This window comes from Nelusetta ayraudi, unplaced genomic scaffold, assembly GCF_046127955.1.
Source record: "Nelusetta ayraudi isolate G7.1 ecotype Tasmania unplaced genomic scaffold, CSIRO-AGI_Nayr_v1 ptg000033l, whole genome shotgun sequence".
NCBI classification, from domain to species: Eukaryota; Metazoa; Chordata; class Actinopteri; order Tetraodontiformes; family Monacanthidae; genus Nelusetta; species Nelusetta ayraudi.
This window is the reverse complement of record NW_027466083.1, coordinates 4740001-4763367: the sequence shown is the minus strand read 5'-3', so window position 1 is coordinate 4763367 and position 23367 is coordinate 4740001. Positions and strand designations below refer to the sequence as shown.

General features: G+C 43.5%; 5 protein-coding genes across 5 annotated transcripts in view; 2 read left to right on the top strand and 3 right to left on the bottom strand.

Annotated features, from left to right (window-relative positions):
- Positions 1-3161: 3161 nt before the first annotated feature.
- or41a3 (odorant receptor, family 41, subfamily A, member 3) lies at positions 3162-4346 on the top strand. The gene has a single exon (XM_076031753.1). The coding sequence runs from the start codon at positions 3292-3294 to the stop codon at positions 4273-4275; it is 984 nt and encodes a 327-aa protein (XP_075887868.1). The 5' UTR covers positions 3162-3291; the 3' UTR covers positions 4276-4346.
- Positions 4347-5326: 980 nt separating this feature from the next.
- Positions 5327-6539, top strand: coa4 (cytochrome c oxidase assembly factor 4 homolog). The gene is made up of 2 exons (XM_076031754.1): positions 5327-5485; positions 6026-6539. The coding sequence occupies exon 2, from the start codon at positions 6059-6061 to the stop codon at positions 6311-6313; it is 255 nt and encodes an 84-aa protein (XP_075887869.1). The 5' UTR covers positions 5327-5485; positions 6026-6058; the 3' UTR covers positions 6314-6539.
- A 462-nt stretch (positions 6540-7001) lies between these two features.
- On the bottom strand, positions 7002-8163 carry LOC142892094 (olfactory receptor 7A42-like). Its single transcript, XM_076032147.1, has one exon. The coding sequence runs from the start codon at positions 7989-7991 to the stop codon at positions 7002-7004; it is 990 nt and encodes a 329-aa protein (XP_075888262.1). The 5' UTR covers positions 7992-8163.
- A 2531-nt stretch (positions 8164-10694) lies between these two features.
- LOC142891850 (olfactory receptor 1496-like) lies at positions 10695-11815 on the bottom strand. Its single transcript, XM_076031752.1, has one exon. The coding sequence runs from the start codon at positions 11813-11815 to the stop codon at positions 10820-10822; it is 996 nt and encodes a 331-aa protein (XP_075887867.1). The 3' UTR covers positions 10695-10819.
- Positions 11816-19299: 7484 nt separating this feature from the next.
- Positions 19300-23367, bottom strand: part of ubl3a (ubiquitin-like 3a) — a 26796-nt gene continuing 22728 nt past the window's right edge. Inside the window, exons 3-5 of the mRNA XM_076031771.1 lie at positions 23015-23101; positions 21026-21103; positions 19300-20375 (exon numbers count right to left, since the gene is read on the bottom strand). Coding sequence (XP_075887886.1) covers positions 20323-20375; positions 21026-21103; positions 23015-23101 — 218 coding nt within the window. The 3' untranslated portion in view covers positions 19300-20322. The remainder of the gene's footprint in view (positions 20376-21025; positions 21104-23014; positions 23102-23367) is intronic.

The window sequence follows — 23367 nt, the reverse complement described above, 5'->3', positions numbered from 1 at the left end:
TTTCAAGAGTCATTTCAGTAAAGAGCTAACCGTGGGGCTTCAAAGACACTGATTTTGTTGTAATGCTTTTGGTCATTTTCAATTGACATTAAAGCATTTTATGCCCATCCCATTATATATATTTTTTTTCTCCTATGAGGTGAGTCACCAAAACCCTCCATCCAGCTGCTCCAGCCCCTCAGTCAAATTTTAGAACCCATTGTGGCTCACCAGTCCAAAAGTTTGCCCACCCCTGCCGTACAAATATTGGTTCACTTGTTTTGTTTGTTTGTTTGTTTCGCTTACCAGTACTAATTTTTTAGTTTTATTAAACTGCACAGGGGGAAAAAGCACATTGTCGAAATCCTTTTTGTGTAGGTCACGGCAAGTTTCAACTTGTCCATTAACTTTGAAACTTACCATGATAGAATTAGTGGAATTGCTTCAGCTTCTCAAGATCACTAATGACCCATTAACAGCTGCATACTTCCCTCCATTACGGCTTCAACAATGAGCGAGCAAAAGGCTCCTAATGGATGCAGATGAGATTAATTAGGCTTATATTTGAACTGTTAAAGGTTTGTTTGCTGCAGGCAAGAGGCCGTCATTAACCGCCATCCTCCGGTAATTACATCACAAGGGCTCATTAGCAGGGTTCCCCTGGGCCGAGGAGGAAGGAGAGGATCCCTTTATGTGGGGTCACTGCGTCCTCCTCGCAGATAAAAGTCCTCTTAGGGAATATTGTTCTTGTTTTTTCCATGTTTTTTTTTGCATCATCACAAGGTTAAGTTACTTGACTTAACAGGCAGCGGAGATCAAGGCTCTTAAAAGTACAGAGTGATCATATGAGCCTCGATTATAGGATTGGTCATTTGTCGGGCAATTGATTAGATTTCATAACCTTCAAAGAGGCGACATGGTGGCGCAGTGGTTAGCGCGCTGCCGCCTCACAGCAAGAAGGTTGTGGGTTCGATTCCAGGGCCAGGGCCGGGGACCTTTCTGTGTGGAGTTTGCATGTTCTCCCTGTGTCTGCGTGGGTTCTCTCCGGGTTCTCGGGCTTCCTCCCACACTCCAAAAACATGCATGTGAGGTCAATTGAACACTCTAAATTGTCCGTAGGTGTGCATGTGAGTGTGAATGGTTGTCTGTCTCTATGTGGCCCTGCGATGAACTGGCGACCTGTCCAGGGTGTCACCCTGCCTTCGCCCTAAGACAGCTGGGATAGGCTCCAGCAGACCCCCGTGACCCTGAATAGGAATAAGTGGGTATAGAAGATGAATGAATGAATGAACCTTCAAAGAGAAGCTGTTGGCTCAAACTTCACCTCTGAAATCTTGCACATCCATTTTGCCACCCTCCGTTAAACTGAGTGTTTAATCCGCCTTACATTGACTAAAATAAGTCTGTCCTTTCCCATGATGAAAAGAAGGAAGCAAAATGATTCTGGCCGCCCTGAAACCCCACACAAAGACGGCAACGTCGAATTGAATTAAATTGACTGCAAGCCTTGCTGCTAAACACGCTAGCGTAGATGTTGCAGCAGTTGTTTTGAAACAGACCTGGCAGGCATTTTCAGAACAGGAGGAGAACAGTAAAAGTTTTTTTATATATATTATTTCTGCACTAACACCACAGCACAGGCCAGTCAGCGGCCCTCGCACCAATGGGAAGCACAATACCAAAACAGCATAGTAAAATCTAGTTTCTTAAAACTTTTAAATACCTGCTCTAAAAAAGAAAACCAGTAGAACAACAACATTTTCACTCATTGCTCAAATGAGACATTTGTTGTTTACTCCTTTTGGGAGCAACCTTGTTATAAAACAGAAAAACAACTCTTGCAAGATGAAGGTGTTATTACTGACTAAAGACACTCGGAGGAACCTTGGTGAGGCATCGTGGGAATAGCCTTCAGTTTAGTAAGTGTTTTTCTTCCCAATATTTACAGCTCAGGTTAATTAGACAGAGGGAATAATGTGTCATTAGTTAATGTGTCGGGGTCATTAGCTAAAATCTTCTGGCGTAATTAGAGTCGTTTCTGTTTTGCCTCGGTGAGGCCTCCTTAGTGCTAACCACTCCCTGAGGGAACAATTTGGATATGATGGTTTTGCAACTGTTTCTTGACTTTGTCGTTGACACTCAGAGAGTCTCACATAGTAACTGCTGCAATCAGATATTCTGTGTATACTGTATGTTGCAGGTATAGGGCATCATGTACCAGAATATGGCAACATGAGGGGATTACAATGAACTGAAATCTTATTATAGAGACGCAGAAATAACAAGATGGTTGCTGAAGAATTTTTTTTTTTTTTTTTTTTTTTTTAAATTTTAGTTTTATTTCACGGACGTAGACGTAATATTTCTCTCAGTTTCATTAATATTCTGCATTAAAGTCATCAAACTTGATATCACTGTCATCAACTTAAATACGCATTACTAAATTGTCATATGATACATTATGTGTACATTTATGCCAAAGCTACAAATGTGGATTGGCAATAATTTTGTGTGATCCATGTGAGCCACAATAGAATTTCATGTCATCGAAATAAGGCCTTATTTTACTTTTTATTGGTTTTTCATCTGATACCAGTGGAGAGAACAAGAAAAACTAAACGGAGCACTCAAACTCACTCTGAACTGACTACATGTATGGATTTATTTTATAGTTTTACTAGTTACTTGCATGGATACATCAAAAGCTTGGTCAGTGTAATTTCCTTCATGCACTTTGAGTTGTGATGTTCTTCAGACACTGTGACAACTAGGGGGAAAAAAAAGTCTGAAGTAAACAAATGCAGGTCCTGCAGGATTAAACTCATTTTAAAGGTTTGCCTTTGGAGTCATTGGTTCGTGTTTAATTCATCTCAAGGGATCAGCGTCAGTGTTTAAAAGCCTCTGTCCAGGAGTCAGACACGCAGTTGTGCTCAAGTCGAAATCACGAGTCTTCACTGTGAGCCAATCAACTCATTTCTCAAGATAATAGTTATTCGACGGTCTCACATCAGCTTGCCATATTCCACTGTCAAATACTGCATGCTTATTTTCCATACTCTATTGCAGACTGACTATTCATTGCAATGCTGCCTGTTGCACAATTTCTTGTCATATATTGGTGATCCTTTGTTACTCTCTAATCCATATCGTATAGTAGGATATTGATCATTGCTTATTGCTTATGTGCCACATTGTAATGCTGAATATTGCAAATTTATTGTCACACAATTGTTTTCTGCATTGTAACGCACACTATTGCACATTTTCCTACAGACAGGCTGAGCCAACTCTGTCACCCTGTGGTTTCCAGCAATGCCTCATTTCAGGACCTCTTCCAACGACTCTCTCATCATTCACCCTCCAGGCTTCTACATCATTGGCTTTGAGACGTTCCCGTTCATCTCCGTTTACTTCATCTTCCTCGCTTTCGTCTATGCGATCACGCTGCTGTTTAACTGCTTGGTTATCTACATCATCAGCATCACTACCTGCTTGCACACCCCAAAGTTTGTCGCTGTCGTCAACCTGGCGGTGATTGACATCATCCTGAACTCGTGCACCATACCCAGCATGATCCGCACGTTCCTCCTCAAAGACAACTTTGTCCCGTTTGGCGTGTGCCTGTTGCAAATGTTTATCTACTACTCTTTTGCAGCCCTGGAGTCGTTCGCCCTGGCGGTCCTCGCCTACGACAGACTGATCGCAATTTGTTTTCCTCTGAAGCAGAACTCCATCAACAACCTGTGGAGCATGTCCACTATCGTGGCCGTGACCTGGTCCGTCGCTCTGGGCACCACTGGGTTTGCAACAATCATCATGACTCGACTGTCTTTCTGCAAGTCCGTCAGGGTGTTGAGCTATTTCTGCGACTACGCCCCCGTGTTCAGACTGGCCTGTAACGACAACAGGTTGCAGTGGACTATGGCCTCGACCCTCAGTATGGCGGCACTGATTCTACCCTTCACATTTATCATCCTGTCCTATGTCAGCATCCTGGTGACCATCTTCAACATGGAATCGGTTGGCAGCAGGATTAAAGCTCTGGCCACGTGCACTGAGCACCTCATCCTGGTTGCCATCTATTACACCCCCATTTTTAGTATTTTCTCTATCGGCCTCTTTGTGCGATCCTTAGATCCAGACCACCGTGTGCTGTGCCTGTCGCTGGCCTCCTGCATCCCACCCTGCATCAACCCCATTTTATACTCTTTAAAAACCAAGGATATCAAAATAAGAGTTTTGGCACTGCTTAGAAAGAAGAGAGTTGGCAAAATACCCGTTCTGCCTAAAAATTGATGATAAAGTGTGGAACCGTTTCCTTTTTCTATGGATGCGCAGTCAGAAAAGAGCCCGAGCTGTGTGTGGTTTTGAGCATCGCCTGCATTTAACACCTTACAGTAACAATAAGAAGGATTGAAACTTCATACTGTACTGCTGTACTATTTTCCTTAAATGTAAAGTACAAATGCATGTTTATCTCTATCTCTGTGATGATTTTATGGATCATTCAAACCCATAAAATCTTAAAGTTTGTTCATATTTCATGAAGTTGGTTTTAAAGTCGTTGTTACATCAAAAACTGCCTCATTATCCTTGATATATTCTTTTTTTTTTAAAAAACAAAAAAAAACTCTGAACTTATAAATATCCTGATTATTGTGTTGAATTATGTGCTAAGGTTGTAAAGTTAGCTCAGCATTTAAGGCACAATTGTAACTGTCTTGCCAATACTATGTCTAATGTGAAAATATATACAGCTCCTGCTTTAGATCCAAGTGACATGACTGGAAAGTTACATTGACCCATTTCCTGCCTAGTTTAAATTGCTGTTTTGGCCATGTCATTTTCTTCAGTTTGTTTTAATATTAATAATAATAAAGTTTTTGCAGTTTTAAAAAATAAATGTTTCATGATTTGATTAAAATGTGCACTGTTTTATAAGTTAGTTTTATTTTGCATTCATGTCTGACAGAGTGTGCCACTCTGGTCACTTTAAGATGTACCCTTGTTATGCCAAATGGAAATTGTGAAAGTGGTTGGATTTTCAAAGTCTTATAAACAACACTGGAAATTCTGAAGTGAATTAGTTTTATGACTCATTATTCTAATTAATATTTGGTGATGTGCAACTACAGTGGGTGAAACCAACCATCGTAACAATAAAAATTCTGAAGAAATTGAGTTTATGAAGGAGTGAAACTTTATACAACAATAATGTTCTGTGGGGTAGTAATTGAGGGCAGAAAGAAAGAAAGAAAGAAAGAAAGAAAGAAAGAAAGAAAGAAAGAAAGAAAACCTTCGTGGCGTTTGAACAGTACAGCGGAACCAACAACCACAGCGCTCGTCTTTCTTGACGGAACTCTTTCTCCGACACACGATCACCCTCCTCCTCCCCAGTGTGCCCTCCACTATTCATGCTGAGTTATGAGACACCACTAGTTTGATAGGTTACCAAACCTAAATGTCAGTGTGCGGACGAAGAAGTTGAGCCAGGAAGAAAAACTAGGTGAGGCTGAGGAATTGATAAAATAGCGACGAATGCCGGTTAGCTTAGTTGCTAGCCTGTGATGTAACGGAAATAGCGTTGGGCAGAACGAGCACAAGATTTTAGCTTCCGCGTTAATTTCTTTTAACCTGCGTTATATACGTAATAAGATCCTGTCAAAAGTGGTCTGCTAGATTGTTCAGACCGTATTTGTGGCGTTTTAAAAACTATCTAGGTTCCAATAAATTACGAGGAAGTATGAGCAACTTAATTTAGTCACTTGAAGTACAATTTGGAGAGAAGTTAAAATTAAAAAATATATATATATTTTTAGACAATAGGAGATGCACCAAAGTAAATTATCAGTGGGGTTCACTGTGTCTAAAACAGGTTGTTAGACACCCAAAAATTTATTTTAAAATAAATTAGACGGAAAACAACAAATAGGAAACACCTGGAAAGAATTTATTCTCTATTTAGTTTTGTAAAAGCAGTAGAAAGTCTTTTCCTGAGACCCTGTGAGAACTACGTTCAGCATCACTTGCTTGTGTGTAACTGCAGGCCCGCAAAGTCAGTAGAGTGCTCTGAGACAGGATGGCCTCCCCATCACCCCATGACCGCAGCCGCAAAGACGAGGACGAGGACGACCCCGTGGACCGGATGATAACCCGCACTGGCTGTGCAGAGCTGCATTACGCCGTGCAGGAGTGCATGGCTGAACACCAGGACTGGAGGGCGTGCCAGCGCCAGGTCCAGACGTTCAAAGACTGCATGAGCAGCTTCCAAAAGGCACGGAAGGAAGAGCTGAGGAGGAAGCAGGCCAACAGTGTCCAGCCTGCACAGAGCTGACACCTGATGGCAAATGACGGCTAATAATTTGATCATTTGAAAGACGGCGACAAAGAATTATGTAGCAAACTATTGGGCCACTAGAGGACTTTGCACTGAGAGGGTGCAAAATCCAAAACAAAATCTCACTCCTCTTGATCCATGTTTTGTCACTACTGTGTAAAAAAAAAAAAAATAATGTTTTGAATGTGTAAGATAAGAGTGCTTGAATAAAGAAAATATTATTTGCTAATTCTGAACCTTTCTGAGTGCATTACTGAGGACTGTACCAAGGTTCTTTTTTTTTTACACAAACACGTCAAAGAAGACGTTGATGATGATTCATTCACACTGCTGCATGTATAACACATAGTAGTTATGTCTCAGATTCTGCAAAGCACCTCAGTGAAAATTCACAGAAGTGCATTAAATTAAACATAATGGTTACAAGTAAACAATAGTTATTTAATTATATGTAAACAGACTTAATTTATTTGTTTATTTATTTGTCAGACATTTTCAATATTGTATTTCTCTGCAGTTCAAATCCTTGTAACTTTTTTTTTATTTCTTTCCAATACCTATGTCAGAAAAAGGTCCCAACAGTTTTGCATTAAACAAACAAACAAACAAACAAATTACATTCAAAGGGCCTTGTTGGAAGAACTTCTATAACATATAGCAGTTTACTAAAGCAGGAAGTACAGCTTTAAAAGTGGATCACACTATTTGAAGGTTTTCTAGGTGTCTTCTTGATTTTCAGCAGCCTCTTAAGAGAGTCCTTGATCTCCTGTGTCTGCAGGACATAGATGATGGGGTTCAACATGGGAGGAAAGACGGAAGTCAGGGACAGATTTATGATTCTGGCGTTTGGGTGAATTTTTTCCATCAGGGTGAACGTGATCAGCAGCGGGATGAAATAGATGGCGACCAGCGAGAGGTGGCCCACGCAGGTCTTGAAGGTCTTCACCCCACGCTGAATCCTGGCCACTTTAGCCATGGCCCAGCCGATGTACAAGTAGCTAAACAGGATGAAGGCGAGGGGGAGCCAGAAAATAAAAACCGGGTACAGGCAGCTGACGACGTAACTGGGGAAGTTGTCGTTGCAGGCAAGCCGGTACATCTGGCCGTGGTCGCAGAAGTAGCTGTTGATCACCACGGAGCGGCAGAAGGAGAGCCTGGTCAGCAGGCCCACCGCCACCAGCACCGCCACGATGATGAAGAGCCAGAAGGAGGCGATCATGGACAGCATGAAGCGGTGCGTGACCTTGACGTGGTAGTGCAGCGGGAAGATGATGGCCACCAGCCGGTCATAGGAGAGCGCCACCAGGTTGAGGGCCTGCATGGAGAGGCAGGTGTAGCAGAAGAACAGGAAGGCCATGCAGTCGTTGTAGGCGAGGCGCCGGTGGTTGAACAGGAAGACGTCGAGCAGCTTGGGCACCAGGGCCGAGTTCCCAAACAGGTCGACGAAGGCCAGGTTGAACACGGCCACGTACTTGGGGGTTCTCAGGTTGTGATCCAGGCAGATCACAGCCATGACAACGGAGTTGCCCACCACCGAGACCACGTACACGAAGAAGAGGAAGACGTAGTAGAACCGGACGTGGATCACCCCGGTCAGGCCGCTGATGAAGAAGTGAGCGGGGCGCACAAACGTGATGTTTCCCTCCCCGAGAGCCGAGTTGAAGAAAAGGTCCATGTGAGATCCCGGCTCGGGTGGTCACACAGTGGCCAGCTCTTCGTTCCCACTGCCTGGTGGTGAGGATTGGAGCAGCTTTATCTGCTCCTCAGACGTCCTCGTCATGACACGTGCCTGCACCTGGCTCCCCTGACACACTGATCACTGGACAAACCCACAGCAGTCCAACACCGCACCACATCTTATACATTCTTTATTTATGTCCTTTTTTTTCTTTTTTTTTTGGGGGGGGGGGGATTAGATTTTTTTCTGCGTCTGTGGATTTTTAGTCGTAGTTCTTTTTTTAGTTTTTGTATATTTCATATGTTTGTACATTGTTTTTTTTACCCTCCTCTTATAATGTGAAGTGATAAAAGGATGCCTGCAGGCCACACAGCTGAGAACAACCTCTTCCTGAATCTGAGTCAAATGTTACTTATGACATGTGATGGAAGCAGTTGTTCACCTTGTACCAAATGCAAAAACGAGAAAACGGGATTGGGCATCATTTTTTGGTGATTTATGGCAACGAGGCTTTGAATGCAGCATCTGAAGTTACCGTCGTAGACATTTTATCCCATGTATCATGTCACTGAGCGACAGTGGAAAATGAAAACCTGTAACAGTGGTAGGTAACAGTGATGTGGGCACTGTTAGACTGCAGACATGGAGCTGTGAGCTACAATGCTCCAAACAGCTTCCTGCAGCCTCATTTTGTTTCAAACTTGTTTTCTGCATTGTATTTTACTCTATTTGTACAAGCGCATTGCAGCCTTTTCCTGGAAGCTCAGCAAAACAGCAGTTTTTTTAACAAGCAGCAGAAGAAAATTGTAAAACTTGTTGATGTTTTTAATTGATGCTTTAAATTTTTGATTCTGTAAGGTGTCCTTGGGTGTCTTGAAAGGCGCCTACAAATAAAATGTATTATTATTATTATTATTATTATTATTATTATTATTATTATTATTAGTAGTATTATTATTATTATTATTATGTGGATCTATTCAACAGAGAGAAAAAGGTTTTGCAAGTTGGACAAGGACAAAAGCTAAATTGCGTCATGCCAAAAAATAAAACTTTGCATAACTGTAATTGGCTGTTTGCCTTACAAGTTAACTGTAAGTTTTATGTGATTGCATAACTTTGGTTGCTTTAGGGGGACAATAGTTGTAACCAGGAACAATAGTATCTTTAAGACACAAATTCAAAAAAGGCCTCTCAGAGGTTACTCAACATGCTTTATTATGCCTTAAATAACATCTCTGAGAAGTTTTAATGGTGCCAAAATAATGTTCAAATCTCTAATATGAAATAATGATAAGAAGGTAAGAAAATAACCACCAAAAATAATTCAATTCAATTAAAATAAAATAATGGCCTGGGAGAGACAGCTCTTTTTTCAAGTCTCTCTTTATAAATAAACGGCAAATGTGAATTGATACTCAAAATAAAGGTTTTTGTTATATTGGCAAATTAAGATTAAACAAAATAGCTCTCACAAGCTTTTCAATGTACTGTTGAAAAAAAATTCCAGAAAAACAATTAAAATCAGTGTATTTTCATTAAAAAAAAAAAAAAGACGCCCAGGAAAAGACTGAAAACAGGACGCGTCCTGGGGGAAGGGCATTCGGTCAACCTACTTTACTTTCTTCTGCAGTGTTGACTGCCCAACTGTTGTGTACTTCTGTGTGACTAAACAGGAATTCAGTAACGCAAATAAAAATTGGAGGAAGAGTTGTAAGTTTGTTTCGAATAAACAAACCCTGACCCTAAATCAAAGATGTCGTATTAATTATTGAAATTACCAGATTTGGGAGAAAAGGTCCTAATTGTGGTGTTGAATATCTTAAATAACATTACATGAATATATGCAACAGAATAAGTATAAGTAAAGATAAAAGTGTATTTCTGTTTAAGTGATTTTGTACATTTGTATTCTTTGATATGGAAGACATAATGTACATAAAGACACATGTAAATGTACATGTCTAAGTATTAGTATGTCTACCAGGAATATTAGCCTATAGGAACTATTAAAGCCTCCAACAAAAACTTGCATCAGCAGGGATGAACTATTGTGCCGCACTGTCACCAAACTAATGAAATTAGTTCCCTGGGAATGATTCTTCTTCAGGTATTTTCATACATCAGAGTGGACATTAGTCCTCGACCTCACCAACAGCTCATCACTGCCCTCCAAGAGGGACGCATCGTCTTCTGGTCTTTCATCATCACAACAGGGATTTATGTTTAAAACGTGTATAATTGCGTTCGTCCTGAAACGGGCAGACAAAAGTATTGAAAAATGCCTTGTTTCTTCCCTCTAGCGGACACATGCATCTACTGCACACAGGGCATTTTGAATTAAAAACGTGCACGCAAAAGTGAACACAACCGTAAAAGTTGCCGCCGTTTCTTCTCCCATTACAAAAATGTGGGATTTCGCATGTCTATCAAGAACAAGTGTATCGTGAATTAAGAATCAATAACATTGAAGAACATGTTGTTGATAATGTATATAAATATTGGCAAGTAAAAATATTTTCAGTCTTTGCAGTTACTTAACATTGATTACAATAAGTTTTCTCATCATGAACCTTATGCTGGGCCTTTCAGGTCCAGGACAACTTTGAACAGCTGCACTGTAATAACTCTGTCCAAAAAGCGTATCTCAACAAATTCTTTTTTTTTTTTTTTTTTTAAAAAAAGGAAAAAGAAAAAGAAAAAAGGAAAGAAAAAAGGAACCACAGTGAACATTTCACAATGCAGTAATTCATTGTCAGTAGGCCAAAGTTCTCTGGTACAGGACTACACACACAAAAAAAAGTAAAGCAATACAACACAGAAGGTCACAAAGGTCCTCGCTTTACAGAGGCTCTGCAGATCTGGTTTCTTTTAGAAAACTCCCTGAAAGACTGCAGCACCTCTTCAGTCTTTAAAGAGTACACAATAGGATTAAGTAGAGCGGGCAGAATCTGAGTCAGAGAGCTGTTTATGATCCTGGTGTTGGGGTGAATAAATGACAACACAGAGGCGACGTTGGTGCCGATAATCGGCAGGAAGAAAATAGCCACTAGGATCAGATGAGAGGTGCACGTCTTCATGGCTCGGAGGCGTTCCACTCCCGACGCAATGCGGCTCAAGGCCACGGAAATGCAAGTGTATGACAGCGCTATCAGTACGAGAGGAACAACCAGCACCAGGACGAATCCCACGTACGCCATGATGTTATTCAAACTAGTGTCGTTGCAGGCCAGGCGGTACACCGGGGCGTGGTCGCAGTAGAAGCTCTTCACAGCCACCGACCGGCAGAAGGAGAGGCGATCGATCAGGCCAACGCTGGCCGCCACGAGGGCCAGCATGGCCAACCATGCAGACAGCAGCAGGGTGGCAACGGCCGGCGGCGTCACCACGCCGTGGTAGTGCAGAGGGAAGCAAATGGCCACGAATCTGTCGAAGGACATGATGACGAGCGTCCAGGACTGCATGCACAGGAAGAAGAAGACAAAGAACATGTAGCTCAGGCAGGCCTCGTAGACGATGGAGCGCCTGCCAAACAGGAAGCTGTCCAGCAGTTTGGGGATGAGAGCAGTGCTGCCGCACAGATCCATCAGCGCCAGGTTGGACACGATCATGTATTTGGCCGTGTGGAGGCTCTTGGCCAGGTAAATGACGGCCAAGAGCAAGCCGTTGCCCACCACGGTCAAGATGTAGACAAAGCACAGGAACACGTAGTAGTAGCGAACGTGGGGGATGTCGATGAAGCCGGTGAGGTAGAAGCTTTCGGGGCGAACAAAGGTGGAATTGAAGGCAGCAGCGGCAGCTTGTTTCTGCTCCTGGTCCATCATGAAAGGCTGCTTCCTGGGATTCAAGGTAGCAGGCGGGTGCCACCTCAGAAACACCTCAGGTGCGGCTTATATGAGAATGTGAGTTTGCACGACTGCAAGTCGGCAGCGTCCCATGGTCATTAATTAGCTGTTATCGTGCATCAGTGTGCATCAGTTGACGTCACTGTTCACATTTCAGATGAGCCAAAGCAGTAACAGGACGATAACCATCAAAAGTGAATACGGCTTCAGTACATGTTCAGAATATTGATGAAATGGATGAAATGCTTTTAAAATGACCTTTAACACGTGTTTGTGTGACAACAGGCGACACCTAAAGCCAGCCCAAGCAACATCTTCCAAAAGGAAGAACCATAAATCAAGCTACGGAATTCACAACAGAAGAAAACTGCCATGGATGAGAGAATGACAGAGTAAATGGACGGACTTAAGCTTAACAACTCAGCACAATGGACAAATGACACCAAAAGTATTGTGCAAGCCCCTTGAGTTAGAACAAAAGGGGTTTGAAAATCCATCAGGCTTGGAAGAGATGCTTGACCGGAAGTGACGACAACGCACAGAAGCAGCAACTTCTGGAGAGACTCAGTAGGACTCAGGCCCAGAGGCAACCCTCCAAACCCTGAGCCTCCTGTCCCAGTGGCCAGCAGAGCACAGAACCTACAGACACTATCGGCAACCTGCAACGTGTAAGCAAGTGTGGAAACTAAGACTTCTTCCAATCAAGGATACAACGGCTTCAAATCCTCAAAGAAAGCAAAGTACTTGTACAGTGACAGAAATGGAGAGAGAGCACAACCTGGGTCTCTGTAAGGCACTGATAACTCCTCCAGAACCACTAGATCTGGCTGTGGTCACAGAAGTAGCTGTTGATCACCACGGAGCGGCAGAAGGAGAGCCTGGTCAGCAGGCCCACCGCCACCAGCACCACCGCTACGATGAAGAGCCAGAAGGAGGCGATCGTGGACAGCATGGAGTGGTGCATGACCTTGACGTGGCAGTGCAGCTGGAAGATGATGGCCAGCACCATTTCCCACAAGTCGCAGTTGTTGTGCAGGTAAAGCAGTAGTAGGAAGCATTGGGGCCAAAACTTTCCAAACAGACAAGCAAATGTCTTCTGAGTCTTTTATTATTATTTTTTTTTTTTTTTAATTTTTAGTTGTTGTTCTTTTTAGTGTGTGTATATTTGTTGTTTACCAACCCCTTGCCCATAGGCCACACAGCTGAGAACAACTTGAGAACTGTGAACCAACACAATGGCAAAAGCTTCTTGCAGCCTCAACCTTTTGCATCAAACTTGTTTTCTGCATTTTACTTCATGCTATTTGCACAAACACATTGTAGCCTTTGCCGGGAAGCTCGTCAAAACAGCAGTTTGGCTTGTAACAAGTGAAAACAGCAAGTTTTCAACCGGCACTTGTCAAAAGTCAAACAAGTCTCTCTGCTGAGCTCATCCACTCCCTTGCTGAGATGCAAAGTCTAAATGAGTCTCCTAATTAGCTCCTAATTAGTTGTTGTTGACCCCGCCGCTGCTGAATGATGACACATGTGGATCAGGGGGGGAAACAATAGTCAACAGAGAAAAAAAGCCAGGAGGAAAAGTTGTGTCTTAACTTTAACTGTAATCACCTGTTTGTTTGCCTCGCGACTTAAACAAATGTATTAAACAATATTTGGAAGAAGAGTTTTAGATTTGATTTGATAAAACAAACTCTAAACCTCAATCAATCCATAGATGTTGCTTTCCATATTTATTGTATCACCTGATTTGGGATAAAAGGTAATTGTGTTTACATTTTTTTGACTTTCAATGTTTGAATATAACATTGCACGCATTTCTAAAACAGAATAAGGGTGAGTTAAAATAAATGTGCTTTTCTGTTTAAGTTAGCTTGTATGTGTGTCTTTTTTGCATATCAATATTTAAATGTGTACATAAATGTGTGTGTGTGTGTGTGTGTGTGTGTGTGTGTGTGTGTGTTTGTGTGTGTGTGTATACGTACTACATATACATAAATGTACAGTACATGTCAACCTATTAGAATCTCTACCAGGACTATTAGTCTATAGGGATTACTAAAGCTCCAAGGCCACAAAGCCGCCAACAGAAACTATTACATTCATCCACAGGGATGAACTATTGTGCCGTACTGTCACCAAACTAATGAAATTAGCCCTCTGGGAGTTTTTCTTCTTCAGGTGTTTTCACACATCAGAGTGGAAGGTGACAGGAAGAGTCCTCGACCTCACCGACAGTTCATTACGGACAGACTTGCCTTCTCAGAGGGCAAATCAGCTCCTGGTCTTGTATTCATTACAGCAGGAATTCATGTTTTGAATATTTGCAGTTTCAACTCAAGAATTGCAAGGCAAGGTTGGTGTAAATATGAGACCATATTTACACCAACAAATAACAGAAAAAGCAGCCAAGAACAACTTCAGCCATCACGTTGTAACTCATAATATCAATAAATATTTCAACACAATGAAAGCCTGGCTATGTGCACTCACCGGTCCTTTTAGTAGGACCTGGTTCGTTCATGGTTCTCGCTAATAAAGTGGCCGTGCAGTTTATTCCAAGATACTGATTCATCATTTTGAGACAGAACAACACAACAACTAAAAAACTAGACTGAAATGAATCATTTCAAATGAGAGGGCACTTACCGATATGTAGACGGAGTCCAGGCATTCATTCCTTTGGCTTTTTCACAAGGTGTCAGTCAGTACGTTTACATGCAGAGCTTAATCGGACTTAATCTAATAATTCCATTTTCTCGTCTAAACGGACATCTCTTAATTCCAAAAGTCCCTGCTGTCCAGTTGGCCAGTTTAGTGGCTGTTAGGCTGGAGTTACAGAATTCAAGTGAATGTCAGGTCGTAAACACAAATTCTCTGGGGATTGGTTTGCTTGTTTATTTTTTTAAATGTTGCGGAACAGTTTATATTTGCAGTTTGGTTGCCAGTTCTGGAGCAAGAAATATACATGCTGTTTGTCTGACTGTTAATGAGTTAGCATCATTGGCAGGTGTGCTAACTTATTTTGCTAGGCAGGAAGTGACTGGTCATGGATGTCATGTGACAGGTTGTGAGCTCACTTCCATAACCTCACCACTGGCAGTGATCTGTAAACCATGGAAGTTATATTAAGACCTAATGTTTAATACTGAGATCAGTTCTCAGTATGTTTCTGGAGTCTTAGGGCATGAATTTGGAACATGATTAGAGTTTTAAAAATTTGTGTGAACTAAAGAACAAAATTAATAGGTGATATATATATAATCCATAAAAGTGTCAGGATGTCATACTTAGCCCAGCCTAAATAAATACACTTCATAAAACTATCAATATGAAACCACGGCTCAACAATCCATACATAATCAGACTTACACATTACATCAGCTTAATGTAGGTGACACGAGCAACATATCATTTCCAGAATATGTTAATTCATATATTACAATATTCGTGGCTTCCCCAGTGGTCGATTGTGGTATTGCAACAAAAATCCGACAACCGTACAACATTCCATTTAAAGGCTTCCATAAGTATACTCATTTTTAAATCTTTATTTTTCCTAACTGATTCCAGTTAAGCAGCCTGACATAATACATTTCTCAGAAAAATAACCTGTAGCTCTCCAGCAAACAGAAAATTTAACCATTAGCCACCTGATCACAAAAAAAAACTCTTAGGCTACACTCCGATATTATTTTCAACCTCTGACATAAAATTAAAGTGGAAAGTAATGCTTAGCAGAAAACGTTTACTAAAGATTTGGCAATTCCTGGTGCTGCATTGCTGGCATCAGTGAGTGTCATCAGAATGTTTGTGGAGTTTTCTTAAGATGCGGGTAGACAATGGTTTAGTGCTTGTACCGATGGCATTTTTGAGGATGAGCTGTTTTTTCAAAGGTAGAAACAACATTTAAAGGGCTCCCATGACAACTGACTAAATCTCCCCTTGACTAGCAGGTTTGTGGAGCTCCGGCAGGCCGACCCTTGGGAATCCCACCGCTGGGTCTCTTCTTCCTCAGAAGAGACCTGATGTGTTTTTCTCCCACTTCCCCGAGGACAACCTGATACAGACAAACTGTCTAATTGATCCTCAGAGGGGCTCAAGTCTTGACAAACAATCCGTGCAAATGTTTGTCAAACTAATTCTCTTGCAACACATTTATAAAAGTTATTTTCCTTTAGCACGGCAGCCTGCTTGCTCATTGTTCCATGACAAGTGACACGGGTGACCTGACAGTTAGTATCGTAACCCCCAAAGGACGTCAATTAGCAATCAAGGATAAAGAAAAAAAGTTGCTCTTGAAAACAGGTGTATATATCAAACGTTAGCAGACTTGTGGTTCAGCCATCTGTCAATATTTTCAAGGTACGAATGACATTTAATCAATTCCCCTAAAGGGAATTTCAGGAGTGAATCACATCTCTCTCCATGAGTGTTGCTTGAACTGCACGTTCAGGCAACAGAAAACTTTCTTGGGTCAAATTGAGTCACATTGCTGACTTCACAGCAACACATCACTCACCAAGATCAACAGTTTTTACACGATGTCAGCTTTTCATTTCAGTCCTTCCACAAAAAAAAGAACGTCTTCACTCTGTCCGTTAACATATATTGCCCTTTATCTTTGAGTCTTTGCTGGTTTGTAAAAATAAAATAAAAATGTATGCATATTGGTGTGACAAATGGCGCATTGAAAAAAAGAAACATTCAGAGATGGAGAGTGCAGTAGCATAGGGAATTTATCCTGAAACAAAAACAAAACAAATATTAAATATAGGAGGTTCCCGGAGTACAATATGCACGTTGTTACTTTAACATTGCCATTAAAGGAGGCCTGGATGTCATTTAGATGAATCAGGATCGTTCTAAAGGTATGAAGTATCTTTCAGAACAGAAGGGAGAGTCTAAAATGTCTACAAAACTGACAACAACGACAAAAAAAAATCACACCACAAGCAGTCAAGTTTTCATCTCCATTTGTAGCACCTTTAAGAGCACCTGATCACTGCCACAAGATGGCAGTATCCTCAAAAAAGAGAGTTCCTGAGACGCGTCGACAAAAAAGTTCGATGACACAGCATGTGCCACTGTTGGCCCCAAAACCAGATATTTGTCACGTGTTTGGTGTCTTGACATCTGGTGGAATTCTACCAAGAAATTCTCCTTTCTCCACCTGTCTACCCTCCCTACCTCTCCTCTACCTGTGGCTGTGACCAAGTGGAGGAAAAAGCAGAGAACCACACCTGCGCTATCAGTGTATACAGGCTGTAAAAGTCAAATGGGTTGAAACAAACATGCAAAATGTCGCACAGTCGCACTGGCTGAGAGCTGCTGGGCAGGAACTGCCCATTAGTCCGACCTCCTGTCGGTCCGACAAATTGCCCAGTGGTCCGACCTCCCATTACAGTCAGGGTGAGGGTTAGGGGAGGTCGGACCAATGCCATGCTCCCCTGCTGGGTTGCAGCCGTAAAACCCAGCCAGCACTGCATGTGTGTTGTGGAAATCAAAGACCGAGCCGCAATTCTGCTGACCTCGACTGTCACTTCATGGGCAGTGCATGGGAGGAGGGGATTGGGGGGGGGGGGGGGGGTAGAGGCATAAAAACAGGAAGGAGGGGAGAGAAAAATGCTGAAGTGCACAAAAAAAGCAAAATGTACACACACAATGACTTTAACAGCCAGTGAGGAGGACAGGGATGCCTGGTTAGCAGTTAATAAAGAGGTGCCACTCACAAACTCAATCAAGTTTCAAAGTGTTTCAAGTCTGTCCCTGGTAGAAACAGAGGCCTGGCCCAGCTCTTGGCCGAGGACTTTGAAACGTCCCGTTTGGCTCTTCCTGGTGAACTTTGTTCCGCTGGCTGCTGTACAAACTTGAAACTTGAACAAGATTACAGTGTTGTCACAGAGACGCTGGGTCATTAGATTCTTGCTGAATGAGGGATGTGTCCCAAACAACAACAAGTTTTCAGGTTCTCAGGTACTTGCATCAATTTGTTCTCATTGTGTATAAGAATACACATATATATATACATATATATAATTAGATTAAAAACTACAGCTGGATGTTTAACTAAAACAAATAAGTCAATGCTGACCATTAATAATACTTTTATATATTTTTCCCATTAAAATGCACTTAAAGTTTGTGTGATATATAGCAACAATATGTGTCTCTGTCTCTCTGTCTGCTCATTCCTGCTCTCTCCCAAAGCTCAACATTTTAGCCTGAGCCATCTGAAGCTCCTCCTCCTGCTTTAATTTTCCTCCTCCGTTCATTTTGAACACCTTCTCTTTTCATTCCCTGGATCGAGTGCAGCCAATTTACCAGCTCAGGCTCCGGCGCAGTTCAGCTGATCCACATTGTTGGCGACGGATATCAGAATACGCCAAAGTCAACACGTCGGTGAAATAAGAGCGGACAAACGGAAGGCCCCACTTCAATAATCTTTATTTAGATTACAGATGTATTCCATTTTCAGGTCTGGAGGAGGGGACGGGGAGGCGGCGGGAAGAGGGAGCATTAGTGCTATTTACAATTGGTTTGAAAATGTTTATCTCTGTACAGATTTGAACCCTGATCAATATAAACAATATCTTTTAAGACCTAGTGCTGTTACAAAGCGATTCTTCCAAGCGAGAAAAAACACAAAAATAAACCTCAAAGAAATAAAACAGGATTACATTAAATTATAAACAATTGAAAAAAAGCCATAGAGAAAGAAAAATAATAATAATAATAATAATAATATCCATAATACAATCTGTTGATGGTTAGGGAGGTTTTGCTGCTGTTAAGCACAAGACATTGTCAGCGAGACTGTGGACTGGCTAGAAGCTAACCAACGCACAATCGTAGACTAAACACCGATATACTGTATAGCAACGAGATCTAGAGTCGTCATGTTCTAAATAAGATTCATTTTAAATATATTCTACATGTTACCTTAGTTCGGAACATTATACTCCATTCGAAGAAAAACAAAACAAAATAAAACAATAAAACTTTTTCTTTCTTTCTTTCTTTCTTTCTTTCTTTGTTTTTTTACACACAGTTCCTCATCATCTGATGACGCAGCACATGCTTCAGTTGTGCAAAATCAGACGTATCAGTGACGCAGAGAAAGAGCCGAGAGGTGGGGGGGGGGGGGGGGGGGGGGGGGGGGGGGGGGGAAGGACGACACAAAAACTTGTTTCTCACCGATCTCTCACTAAAGGCAGGAATATTCAATATAGGCTCTTTATCACCTACTGAGGGGCGGGGAGGGGGGCCGGGGAGAGAGGGGGAGGGCCGGCGATGGTGGGGGGGCAAAGAAGGAAGGCAGGAAGGGGAAAATTGACACTCGGTCAACACTGGTCGGTTTGTCGAACGTGTGGACTGTCAAAACACAGTCGCAGACATCGCCGGTCGGGGGGAGGGGCAAATGAGCGACGAGCAACAAACAACCAACTGCTGCTAGTTGTGTGTTTGATCGCCGAGAGAGTGTGACGCTGCCGGGTTGCATGTGCAGCGCTCTGCGGACTGAGACCAAAAAAAAAAAAAAAAAAGAAAAAGAAAGAATCGATGCTCTCATGTGACCTTATTAAGGTCACAAACGGAGGGGGGCAGTTAAAGGACACGCGCGTGTGTTTGCTGTTATGTTCATGTGTGTGTGTGTGTGTGTGTGTGTGTGTGTGTGTGTGTTTATGTTCTCTGATCAGGCACGACTGAGCTCGGAGCCGCTACGCTGAGGCAGCCAACACGAGCCAACATTTGTTTGGATGCGTGCGTGCGCGCGGGTGTGTGTGTGTGTTTGTGTGTCTGCGTGTTTTTGGGTTGTCGCTTAGTGGTTAACGGGATAAAACAAGGCCGCGCACGCACACAAAGTCAGGGCACTGCGTCGCTATGACAACCGGCGGGAGCGAGGACTCTGCCGGGGGAGGGGGGGGAGGGGCGCAGCCCTCCCCAACTGAGCTGCTGCTGATGGATAGGCAAGGTGTGCGCGTGCGTGTGGGTGTGTGTGTGTGCGTGCGTGTGTTCAGGTCACAAGGCTTAAAAGGTGCAAGAATTAAGAACGAAAGAAAAAACACAAAACAGAGGGAAAAAAAAACAAGACGAGAAAAGAAGAAAAGAAAACGTGCACCGTCGAACATCCAGTTCCTCGCTCGTATTTCTCAGTTATGACGACCAATCAAGTAGAATGACGGAATCAACCCTGTCGTTTAATCGCTTCCCTCGCTCCCCGCCTCGCCGTCCTGGACGGGACTCCGAAACCTGCCGTCGCCCTGCGTCCGCGCAGGTGGTGGGGGGTGGAGGTGGCGGGAGGGGGTGGGGGGAGTCTGTATGCATATCTGCATGGCGGAGGAGCTCCAGGACAGGGGACGAGCTCGTCAGGGTCCAGGAAGTGGAGGGCAGATGTGGAGAGTTGGAGGGCTGGTGGTGGTGGTGGTGGCGGCAGCGGCGGCGGCGGAGGCGGAGGCGGAGGGGGAGGAAGAGGTGGTGTGTGTGTTTTACAGGATGACACAGCAGTTACTCTCCCCGGTCTTCTCTCTGTTTCTCTGACCTGGGAACACACACACACACACACACACACACACACACACACACACACACACACACACACACACACACACACACACACACACACATCATCATTGGGAACAACCCAATCGGCAGAGATCACACTTGACTTTAAATTTCTGTGGGCCATAAAAATGAAAGAGTGTCTCCTCCTTCGTGGAAGGACGACACCTGGACACTGAAACACGATGCGCTGCACCCATGGATGAATTATAATTTCTACCAATCTGGCAGTGTGGCAATTTTTTTTCCAGTGGCCACTCGTGGTACTGCAGTCAAAGAGACGGCAAAAAAAAAAATGCCTGTAAAACAGCTGGCAGAATGACCTTTGACCTGTTCATTATAAATCTTTCTACTGTCTTTTTTAAGTCATGGACTTTCACGTTTCTAAAAAAAAAAGATTCTAAGAGCCAGAAATCTTTAGAAAAGACTTTATTCCCAGCGTGATGTGTGTCTCGTCCCGTTGTGTTTGCATCCTGAGGCCTCACATGTGTTTTATTTGTATTATTTGGATCATATTGGATTGTGGGGGGCCTGGCTCCACCTCCAGGAGGGAAGCCAGTATTGCGACCTAAAGCTCAACTTTCAGAAGACAATGAAAGAGGAGAGGCTGCTGCCGGCGGCGCTGCTTACCTTGGGAATTTGGCTCGGGCAAAGTCTCTCTGGCAACTAGATGCATCACCGTGGTCCTCCCCAAGGGCAGCTTGAGGGCTGGCAGACAGCAGAGAAAGTCTGTAGGTTAGTCAGTGAACTGAAGCGCTCGGCGTGCTTACAAAGCAGGTGAAAAGCGGCAAAGCCAAACTGAGCCAGAGGGTCAGAGAAGCTCTTCGCCCCTGCGTGAATTTTAGCAGAAGTCTGTAAAAACGTGCATGGAAACCACTTCGTTGACCACTCTACTCCTCAGAGGAGAGGAATCAGGTTTTATCGTGGGGGAAAACACAACATTGCGAGACAGGCGGCTCTGATGTCACCTCTCCAAGCTGACTCGTTCACCTCGCCGACCTTCAGCACAAAGCCAGTTTCTGCGAAGCCAACGAGCAGTCGGCTTCCTTCCTCCGCTGCTCGCTGGCCTCAAAAGAACCGGAGGAAGACAAAGGAGCGAAACAGGAAGTGGCTGCAGGCCTGGCTGACGCGAAACACACCAGCTTGAGTGCTTCATTAGAACGGGTTGTTGTTTTCACATTGCAGGAAGAACAAAGAAATGGCGCTCAGGCATTTCTCTGTGGACAAAATGTTTTGTTTTTTTCCGCATTCAACTTGTGACAAGAAAAAAAAAAAAAAGGACCGCGCTAACATTCCACTTGGGCACCACGCTCCCCATCTTAAGTCCACTGCACTGCGAGAATAATACAACTTTCATTAAAAAGCCCCACCGCCTAAATGGATTTCCTGTGTAAAGCTACTTAGCAGATGCTTTTTGAAGCAAAGAGAAAAGGAATCAATGGCTGCCTGGAGGATAAAGAACATACCTTAATCTACCAACTGCAGCCTTTGTCGTCGCAACAACACCACTAATCCCTCGCCGCGCATTCAGCGCAAGAATCCCGCTGAAAGAAACACCTCAGCGCTGCTCGGAAACTCCACTTCAACTGCGTGCTGGAGCTCGCTCCGTGTTTGTTTTTCAGAAGTGGTCCTGGCCGAACCTGAAGAGGATTCTCAACGTAACGAGCAACAAAGGATCAGATCGCATCAGAGAGTGCAGCGCTCTCGCATCACCATAGCTTAAGATGTAAGATATGGCTTCAAAGGTTCAAAGGCCATGAGGAAGGGAAGTGACGCATTCTAAAGGTGTGGCGCGGCGCAAATATTCACTGTGTCCATGTTTTTTTTCAAAAGTATGCGTCTCCTGAATGTGGATAAATTCCCCTAAATGAAGAGAAAAATCCGTCCTTTGCTCAAGTTGCTTGCTCCGCTTTGCAAGAGAGCGCGTAGCAGAGCGTGCTTTTCTGGGGATTAGCTCTTGATGATGTCACCGAGGGCAACGATACCTCTCTCCAGCGGGTCAGGCGCTCGCCTTGTTTTTTTTGCCCCCTTCCAAACGCGCACAAGGGACATGGAAGCCTCAGCCTTGGCAGGAAGCTAATAGCAAGCATTTCTGCTGGAGACTGCGAACAGCGGGCTAAGTATGTTGCAGGCTTTCTTTTCTTCTTCTTTTTTTAAGGTCTATTTCTAAATGATTCATTCTGGCATCACCACCGGAGTTCAGAGTGAAAAACAAACATCTGGAAACGACTGCAACATGAAAATCTTGAAATCTTGGAAGACATGAACTTTTTCCTCCTCCAGGCCTCTTAGTGTCTCTTTATTAAGCTCCATGAGGTCTGCTGGAGAGCACGCAGGCCTCTTTCCTGAACACACTCTTTTCCCTCGCTTCCCCCGGCCCCTCCCCCCCAGTATTTCTCCTCTCCTCTCCTCTCCTCTCCTCTCCTCTCCTCTCCTCTCCTCTCCTCCCTCCGACTCTCAAAGCGGGTTTGTCCGGAGCACTGAGCCGCCTCTGTTCTGCCCCTCAGGAAGGAGATGAGGAGAGAGCGGCGCAGTTTCCAGCCGCACGCTCCTGCGACTCGGCGCCGGAGGAGGCGGGCGGACGGACGGACGGACGGACGCTCGGTGTGTTTTTCTCACCTCCTAGGGTCACGTTGCCGTGCAGAAACCGTCCCTGGAAGATCAGCCGCAGGATGTTCGGACTGCTGACCTGCTCTTCCTCCCAGTCTGGCGGAGAAAAGGGAAAAAACAAGAGAGAGGGAGAGAAAAAGAAAACCAGCATCAGAAACGGCCACCATCTCGACCACTAGTGGTTGCTGTTTGCATAGCTTCACATCGCAGTCAAATCATCTTATATCTACGCACAGAAGCCTCTGTGCGGACATATAAGAAGTAAATTTTGAATTAAAACCAAGTTTGAAAATGTATAAAGTAAAAAAAAAGACGGCATTTAAATGGCGGAGGGCTCGTGAAAAGTTAACAATATTTGCTAA